This window comes from Phalacrocorax aristotelis, chromosome 1 (assembly GCF_949628215.1).
Source record: "Phalacrocorax aristotelis chromosome 1, bGulAri2.1, whole genome shotgun sequence".
Taxonomy (NCBI): Eukaryota; Metazoa; Chordata; class Aves; order Suliformes; family Phalacrocoracidae; genus Phalacrocorax; species Phalacrocorax aristotelis.
In genome coordinates this window covers 116,978,715-117,000,991 of record NC_134276.1, presented here as the reverse complement: position 1 = coordinate 117,000,991, position 22,277 = coordinate 116,978,715, and the positions used below count along the sequence as shown (strand labels likewise).

At 50.9% G+C, this 22,277-nt stretch overlaps 2 protein-coding genes across 6 annotated transcripts in view; one reads left to right on the top strand and one right to left on the bottom strand.

Moving 5' to 3' along the window:
• IGSF3 (immunoglobulin superfamily member 3) overlaps positions 1-4,444 on the top strand; it is a 100,793-nt gene extending 96,349 nt beyond the window's left edge. For all 3 annotated transcript variants that reach the window (XM_075102844.1, XM_075102825.1, XM_075102835.1), the window contains 2 exons: positions 302-733; positions 1,508-4,444. In XM_075102844.1, the coding sequence (XP_074958945.1) occupies positions 302-733; positions 1,508-1,758 (683 nt within the window). In that variant the 3' untranslated portion in view covers positions 1,759-4,444. The remainder of the gene's footprint in view (positions 1-301; positions 734-1,507) is intronic.
• A 1,401-nt stretch (positions 4,445-5,845) lies between these two features.
• Positions 5,846-12,325, bottom strand: ADPRH (ADP-ribosylarginine hydrolase). Of its 3 annotated transcripts, none has more exons than XM_075102867.1 (4): positions 12,145-12,325; positions 11,088-11,434; positions 7,110-7,470; positions 5,846-6,355 (listed from the first exon to the last, which is right to left on the bottom strand). In XM_075102867.1, the coding sequence occupies exons 1-4, from the start codon at positions 12,177-12,179 to the stop codon at positions 5,968-5,970; spliced, it is 1,131 nt and encodes a 376-aa protein (XP_074958968.1). In that variant the 5' UTR covers positions 12,180-12,325; the 3' UTR covers positions 5,846-5,967. The 3 variants fall into 3 exon arrangements, with proteins under 3 accessions (XP_074958968.1, XP_074958975.1, XP_074958960.1); XM_075102874.1 differs by having other exon boundaries at positions 11,837-12,214; XM_075102859.1 differs by lacking the exon at positions 12,145-12,325 and adding an exon at positions 11,608-12,113.
• Positions 12,326-22,277: the final 9,952 nt, after the last annotated feature.

Sequence of the window (22,277 nt, the reverse complement as noted above, 5' to 3'; positions counted from 1 at the left end):
TCCTCTCGCATGCACACCCGTTAGTTGGTGCAAGGGTCTGTGTGGGCAGGGTGGTAGCACAGGGCTCACAGCCAGCTCCTGTTTGACCCTGCACCAGGTGGTGTGCGGTGAGGTGAGGATGCTGCACCCATGGGCTTGACCACAGAGGTACCTGTGGGACTTGGCAGGCTGTGTCAAGCCTTTGGGTTTTGCTTGGATTGCTCCCAGCACCACAGTCATGACAGTCAGTTTGTGCCAGGTCAGGGTGGCTTCGATGGTAGCATTTTGCTCAGCACTCACCTCTCCCCTTTTGTCATCTCAGATCCCACCTTGCAGGTGGACACGGCGACTGCCAACCTCACGGTGCAGGAGAAGGAGTCCTTCCCGCTGGACTGCAGCATCCTGTCCCGCTCCAGCCCGGAGTCCCACTTTGCAGTGACATGGTACAACCTGCGGACCAAAGAGGCGGGTGGCCACACAGAGGAGGCTGAGGAGGAGGAGGAGGAGAGGGAGGCAGTGCTGAGTGTGGGCCCTGACGCTGTCTTCAGCCCCGAGGCTGGTCGCTGGGAGGGCCGCCTGCGCTTCCAGAGGCTCTCGGCGGTGCTTTTCCGACTGACAGTGCTGCAGGCTGGCAGTGCCGACACAGGCAACTACTCGTGCCGCGTGGAGGAGTGGCTGGCGGACCCCAACGGCGTGTGGTACCGGCTGGCGGAGGAGGAGTCGGGGACGGTCGCTGTTCACGTGCAGGATGCAGGTGAGAAGAGGTGACGAGCCTCTTGCAGACATGGCCCTGGCATCCCCTGTGTCTTTGGTTCAACCGAGATAAAAAGGCCAAGGAGTGCGTGGGAACGGGTCTCATCTGCAGCAGGACAAATCTGTAGTGTAGGTGCTTTCCCAGTTAGCTTGGTGGCTTGTAGCCCCACTCTTGGCTGGGCTTGCACATCTGCGCTGTGCTTTGCTCTGTGGTAGGGCTGCCCATCCCACAGCACTTGCTGCCTGCTGTGTCCCAGGTCAGTGGGGGCAGATACTGACCCACACTGGGGTTTAGCCATTCCCTTTGAGAAACACCCTGGAAGTTGGCTTAGCTCTGCCCAGGGTCACAGGCTGTGGCACAAGGGTCTCCTTCCAGTAACTGTTGAAGCCATTGAATGGTCTAGAGACCCCAGAGATAGCTGAGATAGTTTTGTGGGCCCTTAAGGGAGATACCCTGGGGTGCTGCCTCTGTGAACCACCACTGAGGGAAACAATGCTTTGCAAGGCTCCCTGCTTTATGGAGTATCAGAAAATTCACACCAGGGAGGACTCTTTAGCACTCAAGAAACTCCTGGAGGGGAATAAAGCCAAAACATGTCCTGCAGTAGCTTTTTCCTGCTGCTCTGTTTACCAATATTGGTATTTTTCTCAAAGCCTCACTTCCTGCATTGACACAGACTAATAAGCATCTGGTTTTTATGTTCTTGAAGAAGTTGTTGTAGGCCATGCGTTGCAGAGAAGCTGTGAAATGTGACCATCCCGTGTCTTTTTCCAGGCTCCACCCTGCAGTCCGTCATCTGCTCCAACGATGCCCTCTTCTACTTTGTGTTCTTCTACCCCTTCCCCATCTTCGGCATCTTGATCATCACCATCCTCCTGGTGCGGTTCAAGAGCCGAAACTCCAGCAAGAACTCGGAGGGCAAGAATGGGGTCCCTTTGCTGTGGATCAAAGAGCCTCACCTCAACTACTCTCCCACTTGCCTAGAGCCACCGGTCCTCAGCATCCACCCGGGAACCATAGACTAAAGAGGCAGAGGTGCTGGGGGGACGTGCAGAGAGAGAAAGCAGAGACATACCAGGAACTCTAAGGAATAGAGTGGGTTTTGTTGTTCTTGTTTCATTTTTTTCAGTGTCTGTGCTCCAGCGTGACGGCTGAGCTCTGTGGAGCACCCAGGTGGCCGGGACAGGAAGGGCCGAGGCTTTCTACAGCACCTGTAGGAATGCACCCCATCACACCGACGGATGGAGGGTCCCTGTGCTTGCTGTACATAGCGGATGTTCCGTGGATTAATTTTGCTCCCGTCAGTTGCTGTCCTTCGGGCTGTTACTTTTTTGTTACCATTTCTTTTTTCAGTCACTCCCAAGAACTTCAGGTTTCCCAAACCCTCCATGCAGCAAGGAGTTCCCAGAGGGCTTTTGGTCCTGGGACGATCTCTTTGGAAATAAATGTATATGTTTTCCAAAACAGACTGGTTTTCCTCCTCAGACTCAGTGCCACGGTGAAGAAGTTCTTTTCCCAAGGTGTGCTGAGCTAGGTCCTTCCTCTTCCAAAGCAGACAAAGCCAGGTCTGCCTCCAGAGGGGGTTAGCTGAGCTACCAGGAGGTTCATCCCAAAGACTGACTGTAGCCTCAGCATCTTCTTGTCTCCATCTTACTGTTCTCTCAGGAGGGGGCAATTCACTTTCTGGAAGCGTTCCCCCATCTTTGAGAGACTGAATGTTCAGCGTGCTTGCAGTCAGGACAAAATCAACTTAGGTTGTCTCCAGGAACTGAAGCGGGGAATGGAAGGATTTTTTCACCTGAAAGCCCTGGTTTTGTCAGTAGCAAAGAGGGTCCTCGTACATTCCAGCTTACCAGAGTTGTGCTCCTCCCTTGGTGTCCATGCTGCCACCTCTGACGAGGCGGATCCCCTCTGTGCCTCAGTCACCTGGGGACAGGTGGCTGGATCCAGTCTCTGAAGACTTCAACATGACCAAAGTAATGACTCTAGAAAGGGGAAAAGGGGAAGCTCCACGAGTTGGGTTCACAGCCCCTGGATGGTTCAGCCAAGGAGCCCATTTGCAGCCATGCCACGCAGCAGGGACATGCGATTAACCACCACGTGTCACGAGTTTCCCCACAGCTTGTGCTACTTCCTGGCGCGAGCTTGGACAAGCCAAGGAGCCTGCACTGCATCGGTGCCCTGGGGACTTCCCTGTCCCCTTGGGCCAAGAGAAATCTTTCCCTGCATGTGTGCGTGCATCTGCCATTTTTTGTTCCTGGGGCTTCAGGAGGAGAAACCATTCCTCCGTAAGCTCGCCCTCCTGGCAAAGTCACCTGCTCTTGTCATAGGCAGTCGCTGTGGCAGGAAATGCTGTTCTTTCTGTGAAAGATATGGCTCTTGCAAACCAAACCAGGGCTCTCTCCGTGTGGGGCACCTGAGCTCCCGTACCCCATAATGCCAAGTACCCCTGCCCTGTTCGGTGGAGGAAACCGCCTCCTCCCCGTACGCCCAAAGTGTTATGTCTGGCGGAAGAAAATGTTTGCCAAAAATGGCCTTTTGTTGTCTTCCTTGATGTCTTCCTGGCAAATACGGCCATTTACTTTTTGCAGCATGGCTGAAGCCAACGGGGGTGGACGGGTGCAGCCGCAAGACCCTCCTCCCCGCCTCATGCACGAGAGGTGCCATACCCACAGCCGCCGTCCTCTTCAGGAGGGTTGGACTGCTCTTTGTGAAGAGAAGGGGACCTCAGCAGATGCTTTGTAGCACTAGTCAGTTAGACCCTGATGCCTTGATGTTTCAGAGGTGGCAAAGCTTCGGATGGGCGATCTGCACTCTTCATCCTCTCTCCCGGCTGGGAGAGGACCCATGTGGTCACAGACCATCCCGTGCCAGGGTGTTTGAAGTCAGCCACCTCTGCTCCTCCACCAGAATGGCATTGGTTTCTTCTTCCACTGGGAAGCCCAAATTTCTCTCATCCCTCTGCAGAGTCTGCCTCCTCAATACGTAACTGCTTACTGGCTCCAGCATATGCTAATATCACACTCCTATATCTATATATATGTGTATCACACACCCACACACTTGTCTTCCCTTTCTCCGTAAGGCGCCTGCAAAGAGAGGAGTGGGCTGAGAAGTGAATGGAAATGAAGAACCGAGGCACAAACAGCAGCAGCTGCAGCCAGTGGGTATTGTTTCATAAATGTCGTATCTCCTGTACGTACTGCTCCCGGGCAGGAACTGCAACTCCTTTCAGCTTTAAAGGAAAAAAAGAAGAAACGAAGTTGGCGGGAGCTGTTCTTTCCTGGGAGAGCACTGTGCTGTGTCTGAGCCATGCGCCTCCTCTCCAGCCTGTCTGCCCCAGAGGAGGGCTTTCCTGGAGGGCTGTCCTCTGGCCCTGTCCCCCTGGCCGAAATAGGTCCCTTCCCAGCCCCAGCGGTTCCTGCACTGAGCCCAGGCTTTCCCGGGAAGCGGCTCCTGCAGTGGTCCCTGAATGTACCTTACCGGTGACATTTCTCTGTTGCTCTGGCAGTGTGTTGCCCCGTCTCAAACTTCTCTTTTTATAAGGCAGACTCTTCCTGCAATGAGTTTTAATGCAAAGCTTTTCAAACCACTCTCTCTGCTGTAACTTTCTGTAACAAACCTGAGAAGAAAGAGAGATACCCTATCCATGCATGAGGTGGAAAAATGTTTGGGATTTTTTAAAAAAACAAAAAACAAAAAACAACAAAACCTTTGTACTATGTTGCACTAAAACATGTTTTATACAACACACCCGAGAGCTGTAGTAAACTGTGTTGGAAGTTGTGATTCCTATTGCTGCTGGTTTTTGTCAGAGTTGGGCTTTCATTATGCCTTTATGCACATTCCCTGCATAAATGCGTGCTGAATTCCTAAGCCCGCTCCCCCTTTTAGGCAGCCTCTCCCTTTCCCACCACCCCGTTCCCTGATGCATCAACTCTCCTCCCACCCCAGCAGTGCATCTCCTCGCTCTTGCAGGCTGGAGCTTGCAGACATCTTGCACCCTCTGGCTCTTCATACGTCTCCCTCCCATCCCTTAATCCATCCCATAATAGAATACAACATTTAAGAGAGACACAGCAGGGCTATTTATTGACAGGGATACACAATTTTTGAAATTGCTCTGAAAACAGTAAGTACTTTGCCATGTCATAGTCTGGATTGAGGGAAAAAAAGTATTTTTTTACAGCATTATCCACAGCAAATGCTAAGCAAATAATCTTTAGTAACTTTGATGTAAGCAGAGTATAGTTCACTACAGAAGTTGCTGAAGTTGAGGTAAAACACAACCTTTTAATTCTCATTACCCACTTTTACCTTGAGTAAGGGTTTGGTCAGTAGTCTTGAACTCCCCCATCAACTGAATTAGAGAAGTAGTGTAATACATTCTTACCTGTATAGCAAAAAAAAGTGCTGTGAAAGTGTACAAAATGCACTGCCAGTGCAGCTGTCAGGTTGGGTTTGGGTTTTTTCCACATTCATTTAAAACAAAAAAAAAAAATACCCTCTTCTAAAATAATTGCATGAGGAAACTGTTGTCCCAAGACACAACCGACTGTTTGCTCCCCCCGCCCCCGGTAGGCCATCTCAGGCTGTACCTGCTATGGTCTCTGTGCTAAGGACCGAAGGTTTTAGCTTTACACATGCTCAGTGCTAGATGGCAAGCGGTGTCCCCAGCAAGCCCCATCAGCCATACGGGGCAGGCGAGCATGGGTTAGCCATCATGGGTTTGCCGGGGCCAGCCCACGTACGTACCCTGCCGCCAGGCGTGCGGCTCTGACCCCCTCTGGCATGCTCCTACAGGCAGGACCCTAGTTTGGGGCAGCTTGTGTGGGGTTTGCTGCCTGTCCTGCCGCTGGAGCATCACTAGCAATGCTGCAGCGGGTGCTCCTTCTTCCCTTGAGGACCAGACAATGTGTAGCCACCATGCTGATGAGGAGGGGTGTCTCAGGGCTTGGCTGCTCGAGGGACAGATGCACTGTTGCATGCTCCCATCAAACGCCCTTCTAACTGCTTTTCCCCCACCCACTACCCACAAGCCCCAAGCTGCTAGCTCCAAAATGGCCTCTGCGCTGAAGCCAACACACACAAACAGAAAAAGCAGGCCTGGCCCTGGCTTTCACTCGCACGCTTTAATCCAGCGGGTTTGCAAACTGAGTTTGCAAAACCTTGCGTGAGCAAGGGGCGGTGGGTGGTGTAACTGCACCCCTGGGGGGGCCCTGCTGCCCCCCCGCCTAGGCGATGCAGTACAAGTCCTTGGCCACCTGCTCCAGGCGGTCCCGGTACTCCAGGTGGGTGTAGAGGGAGGCACTGACCCCCCGGAAGCCGTGCATGGCCCCCCACCAGCAGGCTGCAATGGCGGCGGTGGAGTCGCTGTCGCCCCCATGGAAGAAAGCCCGGTGAGCCAGCTCTGCCCAGGAGTCCCCTGCGCCCAGCAGCGCGTCATAAGCGATCATGGGGGCGTCGTGCCCGCTGCTGCCCCCCCAGCCATCGTAGCTGAGGGAGGTGTAGAACGAGTCTCTCTCTTCCACGCCGTACTTGGGGGGGAAGGTAGGCAGCGAGCCCCTGTCTGATATGCCTCTCTTCACCAGGTATTTTTCCCATTGCTCTTCAAAGTAATGCCTGGAAAACAGGGGACTAGATGGAGGGGCTGTAAAAGATGTCCCACAGCAGAAGCGTATACCCGAGGTCCCCGCAGGCGCTCTGGGCCCCAGCTGAAAACGTGCCACGTCAAGAGCTCGGAGCAATGGCTCAGCAAAATGGTAGGCATCCCCCATCTGTCAGACTAGAGACATGATTTACAGTAAGAGGCACAAGGACATGTTTCAGTGAGTTAGATTTCCCCTCCCTCCAGCCACATGGGAGAAGGCAGCCCAGCACCTGCTGCTGTCGTGCTACACAGGATTCAAAGGCTCAGAGCGAGAACTGAGTCATCCTCCCAAATTCAGAGTACCTCTGCCCCGGTCTGTGTGTGCCCCTGCACACAGAGCCACACTGAATCTGCAGCCGGATTTGGTTATAACTTTCAAACTGAGCTCAGCCCTAAGTCTGGTCCTGTTCCCCGGCCTTGCTTCCCACCTTTCATCAGATCACGGTTGCTTGAGATGACAAGTCTAGCTACCTCATACTGGATCCAAAAATGTCATGACTACATGACCCAAACACAACCTGACTACTTTTTTTAAAATAAATTAGAGGTATTTTCCCCCAGGGACTTCAGAGGCTTCCTGAATCGATTCAATCCCACGGCATGCATGTACTGCCTGCTCTGGGAGTTCACCATAATGGGATTACTGAAGCTTATGCATAAACAGAGCTCACCCTCTCGTACGTGCAGTTTATTTTAACAAAACCCAGCGCTGGGAGCGCAGCTCACCATTGCCCCATGTTCTCCTCCACGAAGAAGCCAGTGTCCCGCACATAGGCTTTCGCCCGCGGCAGCACCTCCAGCAGGCCCTTCCCCCAGGCTGGCGGGGGCACGCCGTTCACTGCAAAAGCCGTGAAGAGGGCCGAAGCTAGGGACCCCAGGTAGCCGGTGGGATGGTGGTGGGTCATTCGGCCGCTCTCGATGCTGACTTGCACCAGGGTGTCCAGCTCAGCAGGGCGGCGGAAACGCAGCCCAATGCACATGGAGCGCATGGCGGCCCCGCAGCCTCCTGCTTGGGGGCTGAATGGGATCCTCCAGCCGTCTGGCCGCCCCGGATCCAGCTTCAGTGCATTTTCCTTACATGTGGCACCTGGATGGAAGCAGCAGAGCCCGAAAGAAAGGAAAGAAAAAAAAAGAAACAGAAACACGCGTCAGTAAGTGACAGGGTCACACAGCTCAGGAACAGAGGGAAGACAGGCAGGGTAGCAGGGAAGGAAGCATTTCTCTCTGTAAGGGATTCGGGCTTCTCTGTGAAAACATCAGTTGTCTGTTCACGTATGTTTCTTGCCTCAGAGTGCCGGTACATCCTGCGTAGTCCCAAGCAGACCTGGTAATTCCTGTTTGTGAAAATAATTTAAAAGTCTAGGGGAGTAAAAAACATTCCACTGCTGATTTATGTAATTTACATTGTTTATATTAACACTTTATGTTATTTATTAACTTATCTATAAAACATATATACTATATATATTAGGTATATTATGTACCCATTTATCTAGATACCTAGATAGACATAAATAAATACAAAGGAGGTTTGGAGTGCCATCAGATCACATCGATCCCTGATCCGAGGCATGTCTGAGTACCTCTGCGTTTTTTCCTGACAGTTGCTTAGCTTCTTTACAGGACCTTTTAAAGGCAATGGCCCCACATGCTCCCCAAGAATCTTACCCATTGCCTTGCTGACAGGAAATGTTTCACAGATCTCCCTTCCTGCAGTTTATGTTTGTCAGAAAGCAACGAATGTAGTATCTCCATCACCACAACATGGTCTGCATAACTGGCTTTACTCTGCTCCCCTTCAATAAGCCGAAGAACAACTGCACTAGGTCAGACCAAAGGTTTGTCCAGCCCACTAGCTCATCTCCAAACACAGCCACTAATGGATAAATATGCAAAGACTATAAAAAAATGACGCAAATACAATGTCTCCCCAGGAAGACCCACCTGGCTTCCAGCAGAGAGAGGAGCACAGCCTGGTTGAGTCAGAAGACGATCCAAAATGTTGTGTTCCATAACCCCCAGTGGACCTAGCCACCATGAACTGGTCTCCTGAGCTTGAAACCATTCATGCCTTCAGACTCCTTTCACATCCCATGGTAACCAGAGCCATCATTTTGTTAGGCAAAGCATTTCCTTTTGTTTTAAACTGACATTTGAAAAATTTCCTTAAGTTCCCCTCTAAATCATACATTACAAGAAATAACCACTTTTCATGCACCACGCTAATCGAGACTGTATATACTTTGTCCCTCTTCCTCAATTTTCTCCTGCTCCAAGCTGACACACCAGTCCAATTTTGCCTCTCTTCTGGTGGGAAGCCACACCGTGACTCCTTGCCCACCTCCATCTCCTTCATAGTTCTGTCATTTACTTTTTAAAGACACAACTCTGCTTCTTCCAGTGCTGCTTCTTCAGAAACTACACTTGTCAGTCCAGCACATTCATAGGACTGCATACTTGAGGGACCCTGCCATGGCCGTCTGGTGAATCATAATGTTGTGGGACTCCTTTTGTTACTGCAGGCTTTGGTTTTCAGATCTGGACTCCCTTGTGTGGGTGAGCAATGTGACTTTCCCGCCCCGTTCTGGGGGAATCTCTTCTCTGTTGAGTAAAAGTCGCAGCAGCAACTTTCCATTCTCAGCCTTAAGAGCTGCAATTTCCCAGTGAGTACGTACTTTGGCCAGAAGAGCATCATCACGGGTTATGTTGTTAGTTAAAATCAATTTACTCTGAACTGCCAAAAGAAGTTATTGACATGCAACTTCTATCATTAGGATTCATCAATATGGCAGGGAGACTCCAGACTGCAGACAGTTTTTCAGGCTGTGGATTAGTTACTCCCTTTGGTTATCCATCAGTGGGCATTAAACTGTTAAGTGTCAGGATTTAATCTCTGGGAGCCGAGCACCTTTCCTGCGGCTGCAGCAGGAGCACTCCAGCACACTGTTGTAAGAACATTCCCAACAGCCTTCCATTTTCTTTCCATGTTACTTTCCCCCAAAATTTTATGAGGTTAAGTGTCCATGGACCCACTAAATAAGTTGCTTTTCTTTGTTTAGCTACATAAGCTGACCTTTCCTTGTCACTCCGATTAGCGTCCATAGCAAACTTACTTTAAAATCCTTCACTTCCAAATGGGAACTGCTTTTGGGCATATTGCAGCTCAGTGACTCACAAAAGACTGTAGCAGGTGTGCTATTATCCTTAACTATTAATTACTAACATTTAAATTTTAGCTTCTTCTCCTTTCATCTCAGGTTTTAGTCAACAAGCTTAGATAGTGGAGGCAAAAATAGTTTCCAGGTGCTGTCTCACTGCCAGCTGTGGTTAGCCCACCTTGGCAGACCCCATCAGCTGGGGAAACTACAAGATGCTCCTTTGCCGAAACAGCAGCGAGTCTCTCGGAAATTTAACCTGCCAACTCTGCTATCCTGGCAGTCATTGTTGCCCCCTCCTAAATATTATATTAATTAGGCTACTCCAACAACTGAGACTATCTGTGTTAAAGAACACTGAAAATTTAGTTCTTTACACGAGGGTAAGAGGTACTGTGGTACACTGTGGAAAGGTAAGCAGAATAAATTCCTGCTCAAGTTTACAACCTGGTCTGCCTTGGACATACACAGGTCTGTCATGCTATGCTCAGTGACCCTAAGAAAGCAGTGCAGGATTTGGCCTTTCCCACGTTTAGTGCCAAGCCAGAACATTCTTGATATATTCTGGCTGCTCCAGATATGCATGTCTAGGCAATTTCTTTTCGATGCATAAACCTTGCATAGGATTGCTGAATTTGAGTGTTTCCTGGATACTTCACACTGCCTGCACTAGTCAGAGGCTGAGGCTCAGTAGCTCCAAGTTTAAATCAAGCATCCAGAAGAGGCTGTGCCACGAGCGCAGAGAGAGACAGGGTCCTCAGGGAAGAGCTGGGTCAGCAGCCCTGGCAGAACTAGGAACTACAGGAATATGTTGCATAAGGTTTGGCTACCGCAGCCTGTCCAGGCGCCCTTCCTCAGTACTGCCACGCGCTGCCAGCCCCTGCTGCCTGTGACCCAAACTCGGCACCATTGTGTCTATGCACAGAAAGGAGAGACAGTGAAAATACAGGGTTCAGAAAAGATGATTGTGTCCCGACTGTCCTGGCACAGAAAGCAGACATGCAGGGCTAGCCAAAAGCAGACTTAGGGTTTAATAAACTTAATTATTCCAAGCAAGGATCTTTGTGCCTTTAAATATACTTTATGTGTAATTGATTGCATTTATTACGAGAAGTTCTGTATTAATTACCTGTTTAAATGTGTTGCTTTAACACAGCATCTCAGGGTATGCATTATACATAGATGAATTTGCATTTTTCATCCACTGAGTGTAGGAAAAGTTACATCCCCAGCACAAAAGCGAGCATCCTTCCCCTGAGTTCAAGGCCAAGCCTCAAACTCACCTCTAACTACGTTTTTGGAAATGTGGGCAAAAGAGTATCTTTTTCATCTGGTTCAAGAGAAGCCCAAGCCACTACAGCTTGCCTTATTCTATCCTCTTCATTTGTCCTGAAGCAGGTACTGAGTGTGGAAAACTTTTGCCTTTACATGAAGTACAATATACACAGCCAAAAGCAGAGCCAGGACCAGCCTCAGCTCGAAGCTGCAGGAAAGGGAGAGAGGTTAGTGAGAGGCCAGCCCTGCCCAGAAAGCATTATAGTGGGGTTACCTGGAGCTCTGCCCGTCATATCATTCATGCACTCCTTGTAGTTCTTTGCAATCAGGGAATAGAGATGCTCTAAACGTGGATTTTTCCCAGCAGCTGCCAGGGCTTCAGCTGTGGCCAAGTGCATCACGGTATCATCGCTGACTTTCCAACCTTGGACACTGAGGTTGCTGAGCCCCCCCATCTCCTCCAGTTCCTTGTGGATGGCCAGGCCACTCTCCAGGAACTCCCATTTCCCATTGTAATAGCCCAGCGCGTCACCAACCGCGCTCAGTACCATCGACGCCACGTAGTTTTCCATTGCCTTAGGACACAGTTCTTGCCCCAGGACTGCTCCAATGCAGAAAACACTATGAAAAAGAAGAGAGGGAGATTGAAAATAACATACTTCCCAGTTCTGTATGAGCCTCTACTGCTAAGCTCCAGCAGGCTGGATACCCAGCTTAGCACCTGCATCTCCCTCAGGGGATATATTGCTTCAAAGCACGGGCTTCCCCGCAGACCTCCAGCTGTTAGCACCCACCAGTAAGTGTCTGGCAGCTCCCGGGCAGCCCAGCCCCAGGCCAGGGGCAGAGACCCATGTCCTCCCGGGGCGGTGGCAGCAGCCCAGGGCAACGCTGCATGTCGTAGCCGGGTCAAAGACCAAAAAGCAAGGGCAGGGCTGCAGTTTGAATGCATGCAGGTTATGTTCACCGCCTTTTCGAGCACACTGCCAGCAAGGAGGTTAGAGCAGCTCCCAGCAGCTTTCGTACCCTGCGGATAACGAGGCACACCTCGTCTGTTTCAGCAGGGCCTGGCAGAGGCGATAAGCACAGGGGCTCAGGGCAATGCCCGGCTTTGCTGTGCAAGGGCTCTGGGCAAAAGCAGGCGCCCGAACAGGCAGAGCTGGCTGTCTCAGGGGGTATTTTCAGCGATGCCTCCCCCCAAAAAGCCACGCTCTTCCTCAGGGTTCGCCTCACGGGGGCGGGGGAGGACAGCGGTGCCGGCCGAGGCCGAGCGGGGGGACCCGCGCCGCCGGGGGAGGCGGCCCCGGCCCAGGCCGCGGCTCGGGGGTACTTACGCAGCCAGCCCTGCGAACAGGGGCGGCCGGGGCATGGGGCGCGGTGGGGCGGCCGCAGGCCTCGGCGGCCGCTGCCTCCCTCAGCCTCCTCCCCCTCCGCGGCCTTCCGGGGCGGTGTGACCGGGGCGAGGCCCCTCCGTGCCCGCCGGCGCCGCCGGGCCCGTTGCTGGCGCTCCCGGAGAACCCCGGCACGGTGCCTGGGAGGACCCCAGTTCTCTCCCTCTCGTCACGGCCGAGATCGGCCACCCTGCCTGTCCCCAGCCCCGGGGAGGGTTCGGTCCCCCGACCGCAGGGCCGGCAGCTCGGGAGGGAGGTGGGTGTTTTCTTTCATTTTCGGGATTATCTCTTTCTTGGTGTCCCTCAGAGGCATAACAGTCAACTTGGAAATGAAGCTGCCGCGTGGAAATGAAGTCACCGCATGGAAATGAAATACTTTATTTAAAACAAAACAAAGAAAAAAGTAAAAATGAAAGGCGATTTCAGCATTTCCCCTGCTTTTTCTATTGAAACTGTTCACTAGTTTCGTGAGCAATCCCCGTCCTCCTGGCTGAGTCCCAGCCCGGGGCCGTCACTGCCTGCGTGGGAGCTCAGCCAGGCTGTGGGCCCCGCTCAGGGTCTGCGCCGCGGGGAGACCTTGTGGGGGGAGGTGTACTCGTCCCTTTTCAGCCTTGGTTTCTCTTTCCCTATGCTTTTTCACCATTCCTTCACTGCAGCCTGAGAAGAGCCCTCCAGCCATCGCCAGGAGTCTTTGCCTATGTGCCTGCCCCATCCCTCGGTGTTTTGGGGCAGCAGTCTCCCCGCAGCCCACAGCATGGCCCAGCTCAGCCCCCAGGTGACCCCAGCCTCTTCCAAACCAGGCCTAGTCTTTGCTATATTAAGTGGTGCTGCTTTACCTGGCGTCTTGAGGCGCTTGGTGATGCCATTGCCTTGCTTTATCCTTTATTTTTGATGATGGTGGTGGTTAGGTGGCTGAGGGCATCTAGTGAACGGGCAGGGAAGGGGCAGCAGCAGAAAGGAGGAGCAAAAAAAAGGACTGAGCACAGCTCAGGCTGTGTTTTGTGGACACCGAACGTTTTTACCAACCGGCGGTCACTTGATGTGCCACACACCGGGTCTCCAGAGCCCTGGTTCACCCCAGAAGGTATCAGCGCCTCTTACATGAAGGGAAAAAAAAATCCCCCCATGCCTATGAGAGAAAGCGGTGGTAGTTTTTGAGCTGCAGCCCTGCGGGATTTCAGGGCAATCACGAATGTAGCGCTGGGCCACAGCAGAGTCCCTGGGGAATTTGGGGGCAAGTGAGAGCGGGGAGGGAGGGGGCTGGAGCAGGGCCCTGGGGGATTTCAGGTAGCTGGGAGCCCAGGGCTGTGCGGGAGTGTCTGCCCCAGCAGCCGCGGCAGTTCGGTATGCAGTGCCCATTCGGATTGCTACTGCTCCTTTGCACCCTGCAGCAAATGTGGCATTTTAGAAGCATCTGGTGGAGAAAATAGTAGCAGAAAAGGAAGTGGGGAAAGAAGCTGCTGGTGTCTCAGTACTGCCAGCGGTGCCTGCTGACCTTTTCTGCTTCTCTGCTTCGTTCTGTTTTATATAGAATGACTCTGAATTTACTCAGGTTGGCACAGCGCTTAAAAGCAAAGTGGGGTTTTTCTCTCCTATGGTGTGGGCCTTCAAGAGGGAAAACCCCTCTCGCTTTTGGCTGGCTATCTGTGAGGAAGGGCTTCTGCTGCAGCCCGAGGGCAGAGGAGGGGAGAGGAAAGTTGCAGGGCTCCCCAAAGGGACAGGAAAATGGGAGAACGCCTCTGCATCAGCACAAAATGCCTGCGGCACTGAGATCTTTGGCTCTCATCATTCTTTCCTGGTTCCTGAGCTCTTTCAGCTTCCTAAAAACTGAAACCAGTTTTCATTCAGCTGTGCACTGGAGTTAAGTGACGTCTGAGATATGTCACTGAAAAATGTGGAGGGCTCCTTGCTGACAGACGGCGGACGATGAGCCAGCAGCAGGAACAATCAGCAAGACCCTGCAAATGTGGGATGGGGAGGGCAGCAGTTTTCATGCTCAAATGTATGCCTTGAGCCCAGAGGGATCTACTTGTGCGAGTCTCCATCAAGGAGCACATCCAGCGTTGCCCTGACTTGCCACAAGGCATGGGGATGTGACTTCTCCCACTTGGCAGGGATGACCTTCTGGTGCTGAGCCATGCAAACAGTTAGAGACACACCATGTTGCACCTTTCTGGAGTTTTTGTTGTATTTTTTTTTTTTTAATGAAAATGTAGGCTGCGGTGGACCAATAGCCAGGATATGCCGCCTGGAAAGTACCACCTTGGAGCAGCTCACTGACATGCCCTGCCATGTGTTGGACACTGTGGTTAGCACTTGCTTAGGCTCAGAATTTTCCTTCATATTCATCTGGAAAATAAGGGTAATTCTTTCTGACTAAAAAAAATGTACCTTTCTAGATGAGCCCAGGGTTGAAGGCTTCTATCTGGAGGGGCTGTGAAGGGTAGCCTTGCAGCCCTGGAGCTACGTACGGGGTTAGACCTTATGGGACATATCCACAGAACTACAGGCCTTCAGGCCAAGAGCTGGAAGAAGGTGAATTTTAAAAATGCACAGTACACCCTCTTAAACACAGTAGTGCCCCAGTTCTAGATCCTACAGCTGTCCCCAAAACAGAACTGCAAGGGAACATCTGGAATTCTCATCTTTCACCTCTCCTATTTGTCTTCTTTTTGCCCCCCCACATTCAAAAGTGACTTTCCAAGGGATCTTCTGGGGCCCTCAAGCATGTTTATTTTGGACCAGTGCCAACCTCTTAACAGTCTCTCCTTCTTTTAATAGCACTTTTTTCTCTGTAATGACAGGCATTTTTTGAGTGGGGAATATTTCTGGGCTTACCCTAATTCTCAGTCCCCAGGTGCACATCTGTCTTTGTCACTGGCCAGTAAATAATAATATGCTATAACAGGGACATTCAAAACAGGGGCAGCAAATGCCACGTGAGGTCTGCTCAGGACCTGGCTGGCTCGCTGTGGGGAGCCCAGGCAGCAATTGCTGGTGAGGCAGCGGTGCATGACCCCGCATGCACGTGCGAGGGAAGCACTTGCTGCTACGGGATGCTCGGGGCTGCTGTGCTTGCTCTGGCTGGATGTTTGCAGCAGGGAACCGGCACCCAGCAGTAGTGGGTGCTTCTGGATCTGAGCTTCCTTCACCCTAGGCATGGCAGGGCGCTTTCTGCCTTGATTTCTCCAGCTAATCCTAGTGGGGTGGTGAACCTCACTTGTTGCCTGACTTCCAGTGGTAATGACGCGGGGGGCCCTCACCTCCCCCCATCCTGTGCAGGGAAGCACAGCTGAAAAAGCTGGCAAGAGCCTTGGCTGCAAATACAGCCTGTGCCTGGTGGAAAGCCAGTTGCAAAGATGCTTTTGCCTGGACATGGGATCACGTGTGGGCGTATTTGTGAGAGTTGTTTTGAAGGGCTTGGCTGAAGCAAGTTTTGGAGATGGCAGCAGAGGAGGTGCCTCTGGGTGACTAACCTGGTTTCAGGGAATACTGGACTTCAGCTTCTTATTTGAGAAAACAGACTTCACTGCAGAAATACCTGCCTCTCTCTGTCCAGTCTTGCCTTCTTCCACAAAACTGTTCAAGATTGGGTCTGGCTTGCTACCCAGGGCAAAAGAGAAACAGTGGAAAATTAGTATGATCTGTGCTTTGTGGCACCTGCCACTCTCCTCAGGATGCTTCCAAAAGCCCTCTTTAACACAGATGTAGAAAGAAAAATTAAAAAAAAAAAAAACAACAAAAGCAAAAACAAAAACAAAAAACCACCCCCAATGAATCTGACTGTTTCAAATAACCATAATTCTGAAGGGTAGAAGATAGGCAGGTTAATTGCTTTACCAGAAAGAGGCACTGCAATGCCGACTTGGGGCAACCAGCAAGGACAGTGTCACAGGGAACATCTCCTGGGTGAGCTGAGGGCTGTGATCACTTCTCCCACATCCACATCTAGCAAAAGAAACTGCAAATTCCTCTTTACTGCCCCTCCATTATATTTATAGTTGGCTTCTTGGTGAGCAGGAGTGTGTAGGGACAGGGACCTCCCAGCAGGCTGCAAGTCCTGCTTTCGAGCCTGGGGATGTCAGTGAAGCAATCCCGGCCCCTCCTGTGGGGTTTGGCTCAAGCAGTGGATCTGAGGCTCCAGGGCTGGCAGGCCAGTTGCTCCAAGGAGCAAATCAAATGACATTTTCATTTTCGCTTGTGTGTCAGTGCTGGCACTGTGCTCCCCACCCACAGGGTGAAGACGTCTGCAGGCCTGCGCTGCTGTCCCTTCTGCCACTTTCTTGCCGTGAGCTGCTGGCAGTTGTGTCCGAGTACTTCCTGAGTGTATCAGGGGAACCCAGGGGAGCCCTTCAGAAGGGTGTCGAGCCTGCCAGCGGAGGACCCCATCAAGCCTGCCTTATACCCACTCTCAACTCACTGTACAGCCACTGGCAAGCTAAATCTGGAGGTTCTTGGCACTTGCCAGTGAAGATAAGCCCTAGCAGGATGTGGTGGGTGAAATGTGGCCAGCCGCTTGGCAATGGGAGGGGAGGAGGTTTCATCATGCTGTAGGTTTTGAAATGTGGTGCTCTTCCTGCATTGCAGAAGCAGCAGTGTTTAAAGTGTTAGATGTGCTTTCCACTTTAAGAGTGGGTTTCTCCTTTCTGTGTGAAAAGATACAGTCTGGGGAACATAACTGCAGGCTGTGCTGTAGCAAAGATGTGTCAGGCGTGAGGAATATGAAGAACAGCCACAGGAGAGGGAGTTCAGCCTTCTGGGACAGAGAGCGCAGTGCCTCTCGCAATCCCGGTGGTAGCTCTGCTGAGGCTCCTGGTGTTGCAACAGCAACAGACATGGCCAACCAGATGTGTTTCACACAGGCAATGTGTGCTTCCACACTGCAGCAGAGGCAAATTAACTATCAGGCCCCTCCAAAAACTGCTCCTCCTCTTTCTCTCCAGCTTTTCCTCCTCCCAGCTGCGTGCACCCACCTTGTGCTATAAGGGTCATCCACCTGCAGCATAAATCCCGTTTGGCCCTCCACCTCGCTAAAACAGAGTTAGGTGAAGGTGAGAGTTAGTATAAAAATAAGGGTGGGAAAGGAACAAGGCTGGGGAGTAGGGTCTCCTCTTTCTTCTGCCAGTTGCAAGTTGCAAGCGTGTTCAAGCTGTCTAAGGAAATCACAGGTTATGTACAGGCATGAGAGCTAAGCCTGAGTAAGGAAGATGTGGAGGCACTAGCTGAGGTCTGGGGAAGCAGGCGAATGGGAGTGGCACTCAGAAATTCCCATTAGCTTGTCGGGGAGCTCTTATACACCAGGGCCTGCCATGCTGAAGTATTACTTTCCTCAGCTTGAATGAGTTAAACGGAGACTAGGCAAAATCCTAGGTATGATAGGTTAGGAAAAGCCCTGTAGTGGCTTTCGGTTATTTGATTGGGTGGTTATTTTCCACCACAGGGATTTCTCTAATGCTGGGTTGTGGCCTGAGCCTTCTGTCCTGCCTTTCTCTGCTGGATGTTTCTTCACCAGATCCTCTAAAACACCACTGTTCCTGGGAACGTCTCCTGCTTTTGGCCATATACCAAAAGAACCAAGGAGCATGAGAATTAGTGGGAAAGGGCTTAGGGTCAGCAAAACATGACATTTGAAAGGTTACTTCTGCATTTCATTCTTCATGAATTGGATTTCAGAGAATTGGGAAGTGCTGGTGTGTGACAGAAGAGGAACGTATGAACAAGAGCATTGAATGCTCTCTTTTATCCCTTGGTCTAACACATCTGCCTGCTTCCTTTCTGTACTTACGCACCCTGTGTGATGCAATTCAATGCTGACATTGCCTTGATGCATGAAGTCCTCCTGGAAGGGGGAACGGTGAGGCGTTGCAAGGACATCAACTGCTGGCCTCCCCTCTTCCAGTTTCACCCACACCCCATGCACGTACCCAAACTCACAGGGTAATGAAGCCTTTGAAGGAGGTCACCAAAGACACTGCTGTGCTGTGGTTAGCCCTGTGGTGTCTTCCCACAATGGCCCTGGTCTGGCAGAAAGGACCTGCAAGCTCTTAACAGCAATCACTAGGCAAAGGAAGCTGCTAACTGTGAAACCTCTTGCTCTTAAAACAGATAGCATTTGAGATCTGGGAGGAGATGATCTGTCACTGATCTGCCAGATATGTGGCTGCACAAAGCTGAAAGACAGTGTAAGAGGATCTGGTTTTGGGAAAAAAAAAACCAAACGCATTTGATTGGTGATACATGTCAGACCATGTGTTGTCAAAAGTCAGGTGAAAGTTAAGAAAATCGTAACTCCAGGAGACAGAGGGAGGCATGGGAATAAGGATGCTGCCCCTCTTGTAGGTCCAGTACTGCTGCGGTCCAAAACCCCCACAATGACAGTGGCTCTGTACCACCTATGAGCAGTTACTTCTGCTTGGAGCAGAAGAGAAAATAACACTTGCTCTTTCATTCTGTATCAAAGACACCTTCGCTGTGTTCCACCTCAAGTCCTCAGCAGCAGGAGTGCAGGACAGCTTCTTGTTTGACATGGATGTGACAAGAGCACGAGCTCAGGGGACAGGCTTCATGTCAGACCAGGCATTTGCTGGGTGTGGGAAACGTTGGTCTCTGGTCTGTCAAAGCAGCCGTCATGCTGGAGTAGCTGGATGGCTGTAAGTCGCAGAGGAGTGTGAGATCTTTTTGCATGCTGTTCAGTCATCTGATTGCAATGGGACTGGTGCTTGGGAAGTGAAATGTTGCTTATCCCATCCTTGGTCTCCAGAGCCTTTTCATTTTTTCCACTGAATATCCCTGACATGCCAGTTGCTTTGATGTAACCTAGCCATGCGTGGCTTAAGTTGTCTTGGCTGCGATAGTAAAACCTGTGAGGCCGCACTTGGACTGACACAAATGTGTCCAGCCATAAACGAGGCTGGTGTGAGGAACCCATAGGCGCCTTGTGCCGTGGCCAGGAGGAAGCAAACTAGAAGAGTTGATTGTGCTCCTTACTGAAAAGGGGGTGGTTGTATGTGTGGATGGTTGTAGGGGGAAATGAGGGGAAACATAATCCCCAAGTTCAGGAACTGGCACGTGAAAACACAGTCCGGTGATAAGAAATTCTGCCAGTGGAGAGGAGCATAGCAAAGGTGATTGCTATCATTAAGAAACCAAGCCTGGAGAGGTATGTGAGCTGGGATCTCCAAGCAGCCAACTAGCCTGACCTCAGTAAATGGGAAATGAGATAAAGTGCAAAATGAGTTTACCAAGGCTATCTCATGCCAGGCTATCGTAGTAGGTTTATTTTGATAAAATAATTGACTATGTAGACAGAGGACTTTAGAAAGGCAGTCCTTACAGTGCTACAGGCAAAGCCATTAAGCTGGAGAAATGGGATTAATGTGAGCGTTGCAAGAATTTCCCTAAAGAAAGGATGTCAGGAGGTTCTGCCTCAAGGGAAGCAAGCGGGGTGGAAAGGGGTTATTAATGATGCTCCTCAAAGGGGTGATCTTGTTTACCCAGCAGAAAAACAAGCTCTAATCAGATTTGGTCAGATTTGAAGGGCTAGTCACAGCAGAGATCGCTCAGGCGAAGATCGCACAAGAAGAGCTGATGGCACCAAAGACTAGAATAGGGGAACCAGGATGAAAGTAAGCAGCACGAAGTGTGAGCCTGCATGTGCAGAGAGTAGCTGTAAGATGTTTTGCTCCCAGCTCGTCCCCTGCCGTTTGGAAGTTACAGAGGAGGGGAAGTTTTGATTGACTGATCATGAGTCCTCACCGTAGTGTAGCCAAGAAAAAGAAGCCGGTGACGACAGATGAGATCTCCCCAGCTGGTTAAAGGCACCTTTGGGTGGCTATGGAGGCACAGGGCTCCTGCAGTGGGCATGCAGCGTAGCTCTGGGCAGCCCTGCCAGGCTGACAGAGGACAATGAAGAGAGGGCCAGGTTTGAGGGAGAGCCTACTGTGTGGGGAGAGACCAAAATGGAATGGCCAGCGCCCATGTGTGCGGGGGCATGGCTGCTGGGTGGGAAAAGCTCCATGGCAGTGACAGTGGGGTGCTGGTCCTAGAAAATGCACAGTGCCAGTGTCTCACCAGGGCAAGTCTGAGCCTGTGCCTCCCCACGAGCCCACTGCAAAGCCATGCTCACCCAACAGGGCTGGTGATGCCAGCTGTCCACTGCTCAGTGTGCCACCTAACCCTGGGGTAGGTCTTTCCTGCAGTAGTAGGAACAGGGCTGGTGGCTTGGAAAAGCTCTTCCAGACCTGTTTGCTTCAGGCTTATTTCCAAAGGCCATCTTAGGGTTGCTGGTGGTGCTTGCAACCTTCTTCTGAAGGTCCTTACCATGGTTCAGCCTTCTTTGGAAGGTTGAAAACTTCTGAAAACCACGGCTCAGCTGTGGGATGCCAGAGGGGGAACCTGTGTGTACATGGGTGCGGGCAGCACACCTGCCGAACAGGCCAAACACAGCACCTGTGCCACAGGATCCCTTTGTCTCCCCTTGTGGCTTCTCACGAGCACATTTAGATCTTGGGCCTCCCCTTGGTCTTTGTCCTCTCCCAGTGCCCTAACTGGAAGATGAGATACATTGGCGGAGGAGCTGAATTCAACAGACAGGCTCACCTGAGGCTCACAGCAAGTGAATGGTGCCTCTGAAGGAAGGCACGACCAAGTAAAAGGTACCTGTGCCCAGAGGTCCAAGGGTTTCCATCAAAAAAGTGTGATACCCATGTAAAGGGGGAAGTCCCATGGCTTGCGCTTACAGAAAATCACACTTTTGTAGGTTCAAAGGGAAAAGAAACAAACCGAAGCTGGACACCACGTTCAGGTTTGAGGTTCAAATGTTTTCAGGCTTGGTTCTTGTTTTAGGCTTTGGGGGCTTTTGCTTTTGTTTGTTTTCTCCTGAACTCCCCCTCCCACCTTCAAATGTCAGCCTGGCAGGTTTCTGGAATTGAGTCCTTTTGAGCTTTGCTTCCCGAAAGCCCTGAATTTGCACTTCCCATGTTGCCATCTGATCTGTGTGTACACTAGAATGAGCTATGAGTGTGGATGCATCAGCAAAGACAGATATGTAGCTGTCTCTAAATAAGCAAATCTGCCAAAAAAATGTTGTGTTTGGCAAGAACACTACTCCAATGTGACAAGTGGCCAGTCTGCAGGTTGCCAGCACAACCTTGCTGCAGATGGAGGTTTTGGAGGCTTTCTGTACTGATCCCTTTACTGGGCACATGTAAACTGAAACCAGCTAATGCTTTTTAACACATATATGGGCATATATTTTCGTAGGGTTGGAAAAAACAGTGTCCCTGACAATGCTCTTCTGAACATTCAATATCTTATTCCAATGCAGAAACAAGCCAGACCCTGGTATGGATACACAGGCACAAGCTCAGCACAAGGAAAAAAATCTTCTTATTTTCTTACTGTTAGTCTTAGAAATATATACTTCTTTCCTCTTTTTTTGGTGCATATTTCTAATAGATCCGTCTAAACCGTATATGTTATAAAAAATTTCATCCCTGTGGAGCTAATGCTTTTAAAATGAAGCCTAACCACAACTAAAGCAGCAGATAACAATGCCTAGCAGCACTGATTACAGGTAGTGCTTTCAGCTCTGCTTTTAACAGAGGGTATAATTCTGCTCTTCAGGCGTGACTCCTGTTGAAATCAGTGTTGCATTATATATACAAATGTGTTTCAGAATGTTATTCACACTTGCAAACACTGTGCTTGTCCATATGGGAAACTTGCAGGTAGGAAGCTGGGTTGTGAGGTAGCAGCATGCTCATCAATTCTCATTAACTCCTCATCTACATGCTCTAAGTGAGGCTGGGATGTGATTTGCCTTCCTCCACTCTCAAAGACAGGAGAGGTCCGAACACAGCGGTTTGGGTGAAACTATATACAACAGTCAGAGCTGATTTAATGCCCAGCTTTTGCCAACAGGGACCTGTCCCTCTCTCTGCCCTCAGCCCAGGTGATCCTGCTGCTGATGCTGGTTCTTGGGCTGGTCTGATATTCCAGTAAATTGATGCAACTCACAAAGATGGCCAAGAAAAGCAAGTTGATTGTTTTTTTATTTTCTTTGCTGGGTTAGGGTG

Bases quoted from the DNA above. Each gene is read 5' to 3' on its own strand.
- ADPRH (XM_075102859.1), bottom strand. From the start codon at position 11,762: ATGCATTCAAACTGCAGCCCTGCCCTTGCTTTTTGGTCTTTGACCCGG. The intron at 7,471-11,087 runs GTAACCCCACTA...GCTTCCATCCAG, and splicing joins TATGACGGGCAGAGCTCCAG to GTGCCACATGTAAGGAAAAT. The intron at 6,356-7,109 runs GTGAGCTGCGCT...CCTGTTTTCCAG, and splicing joins GAGGAGAACATGGGGCAATG to GCATTACTTTGAAGAGCAAT.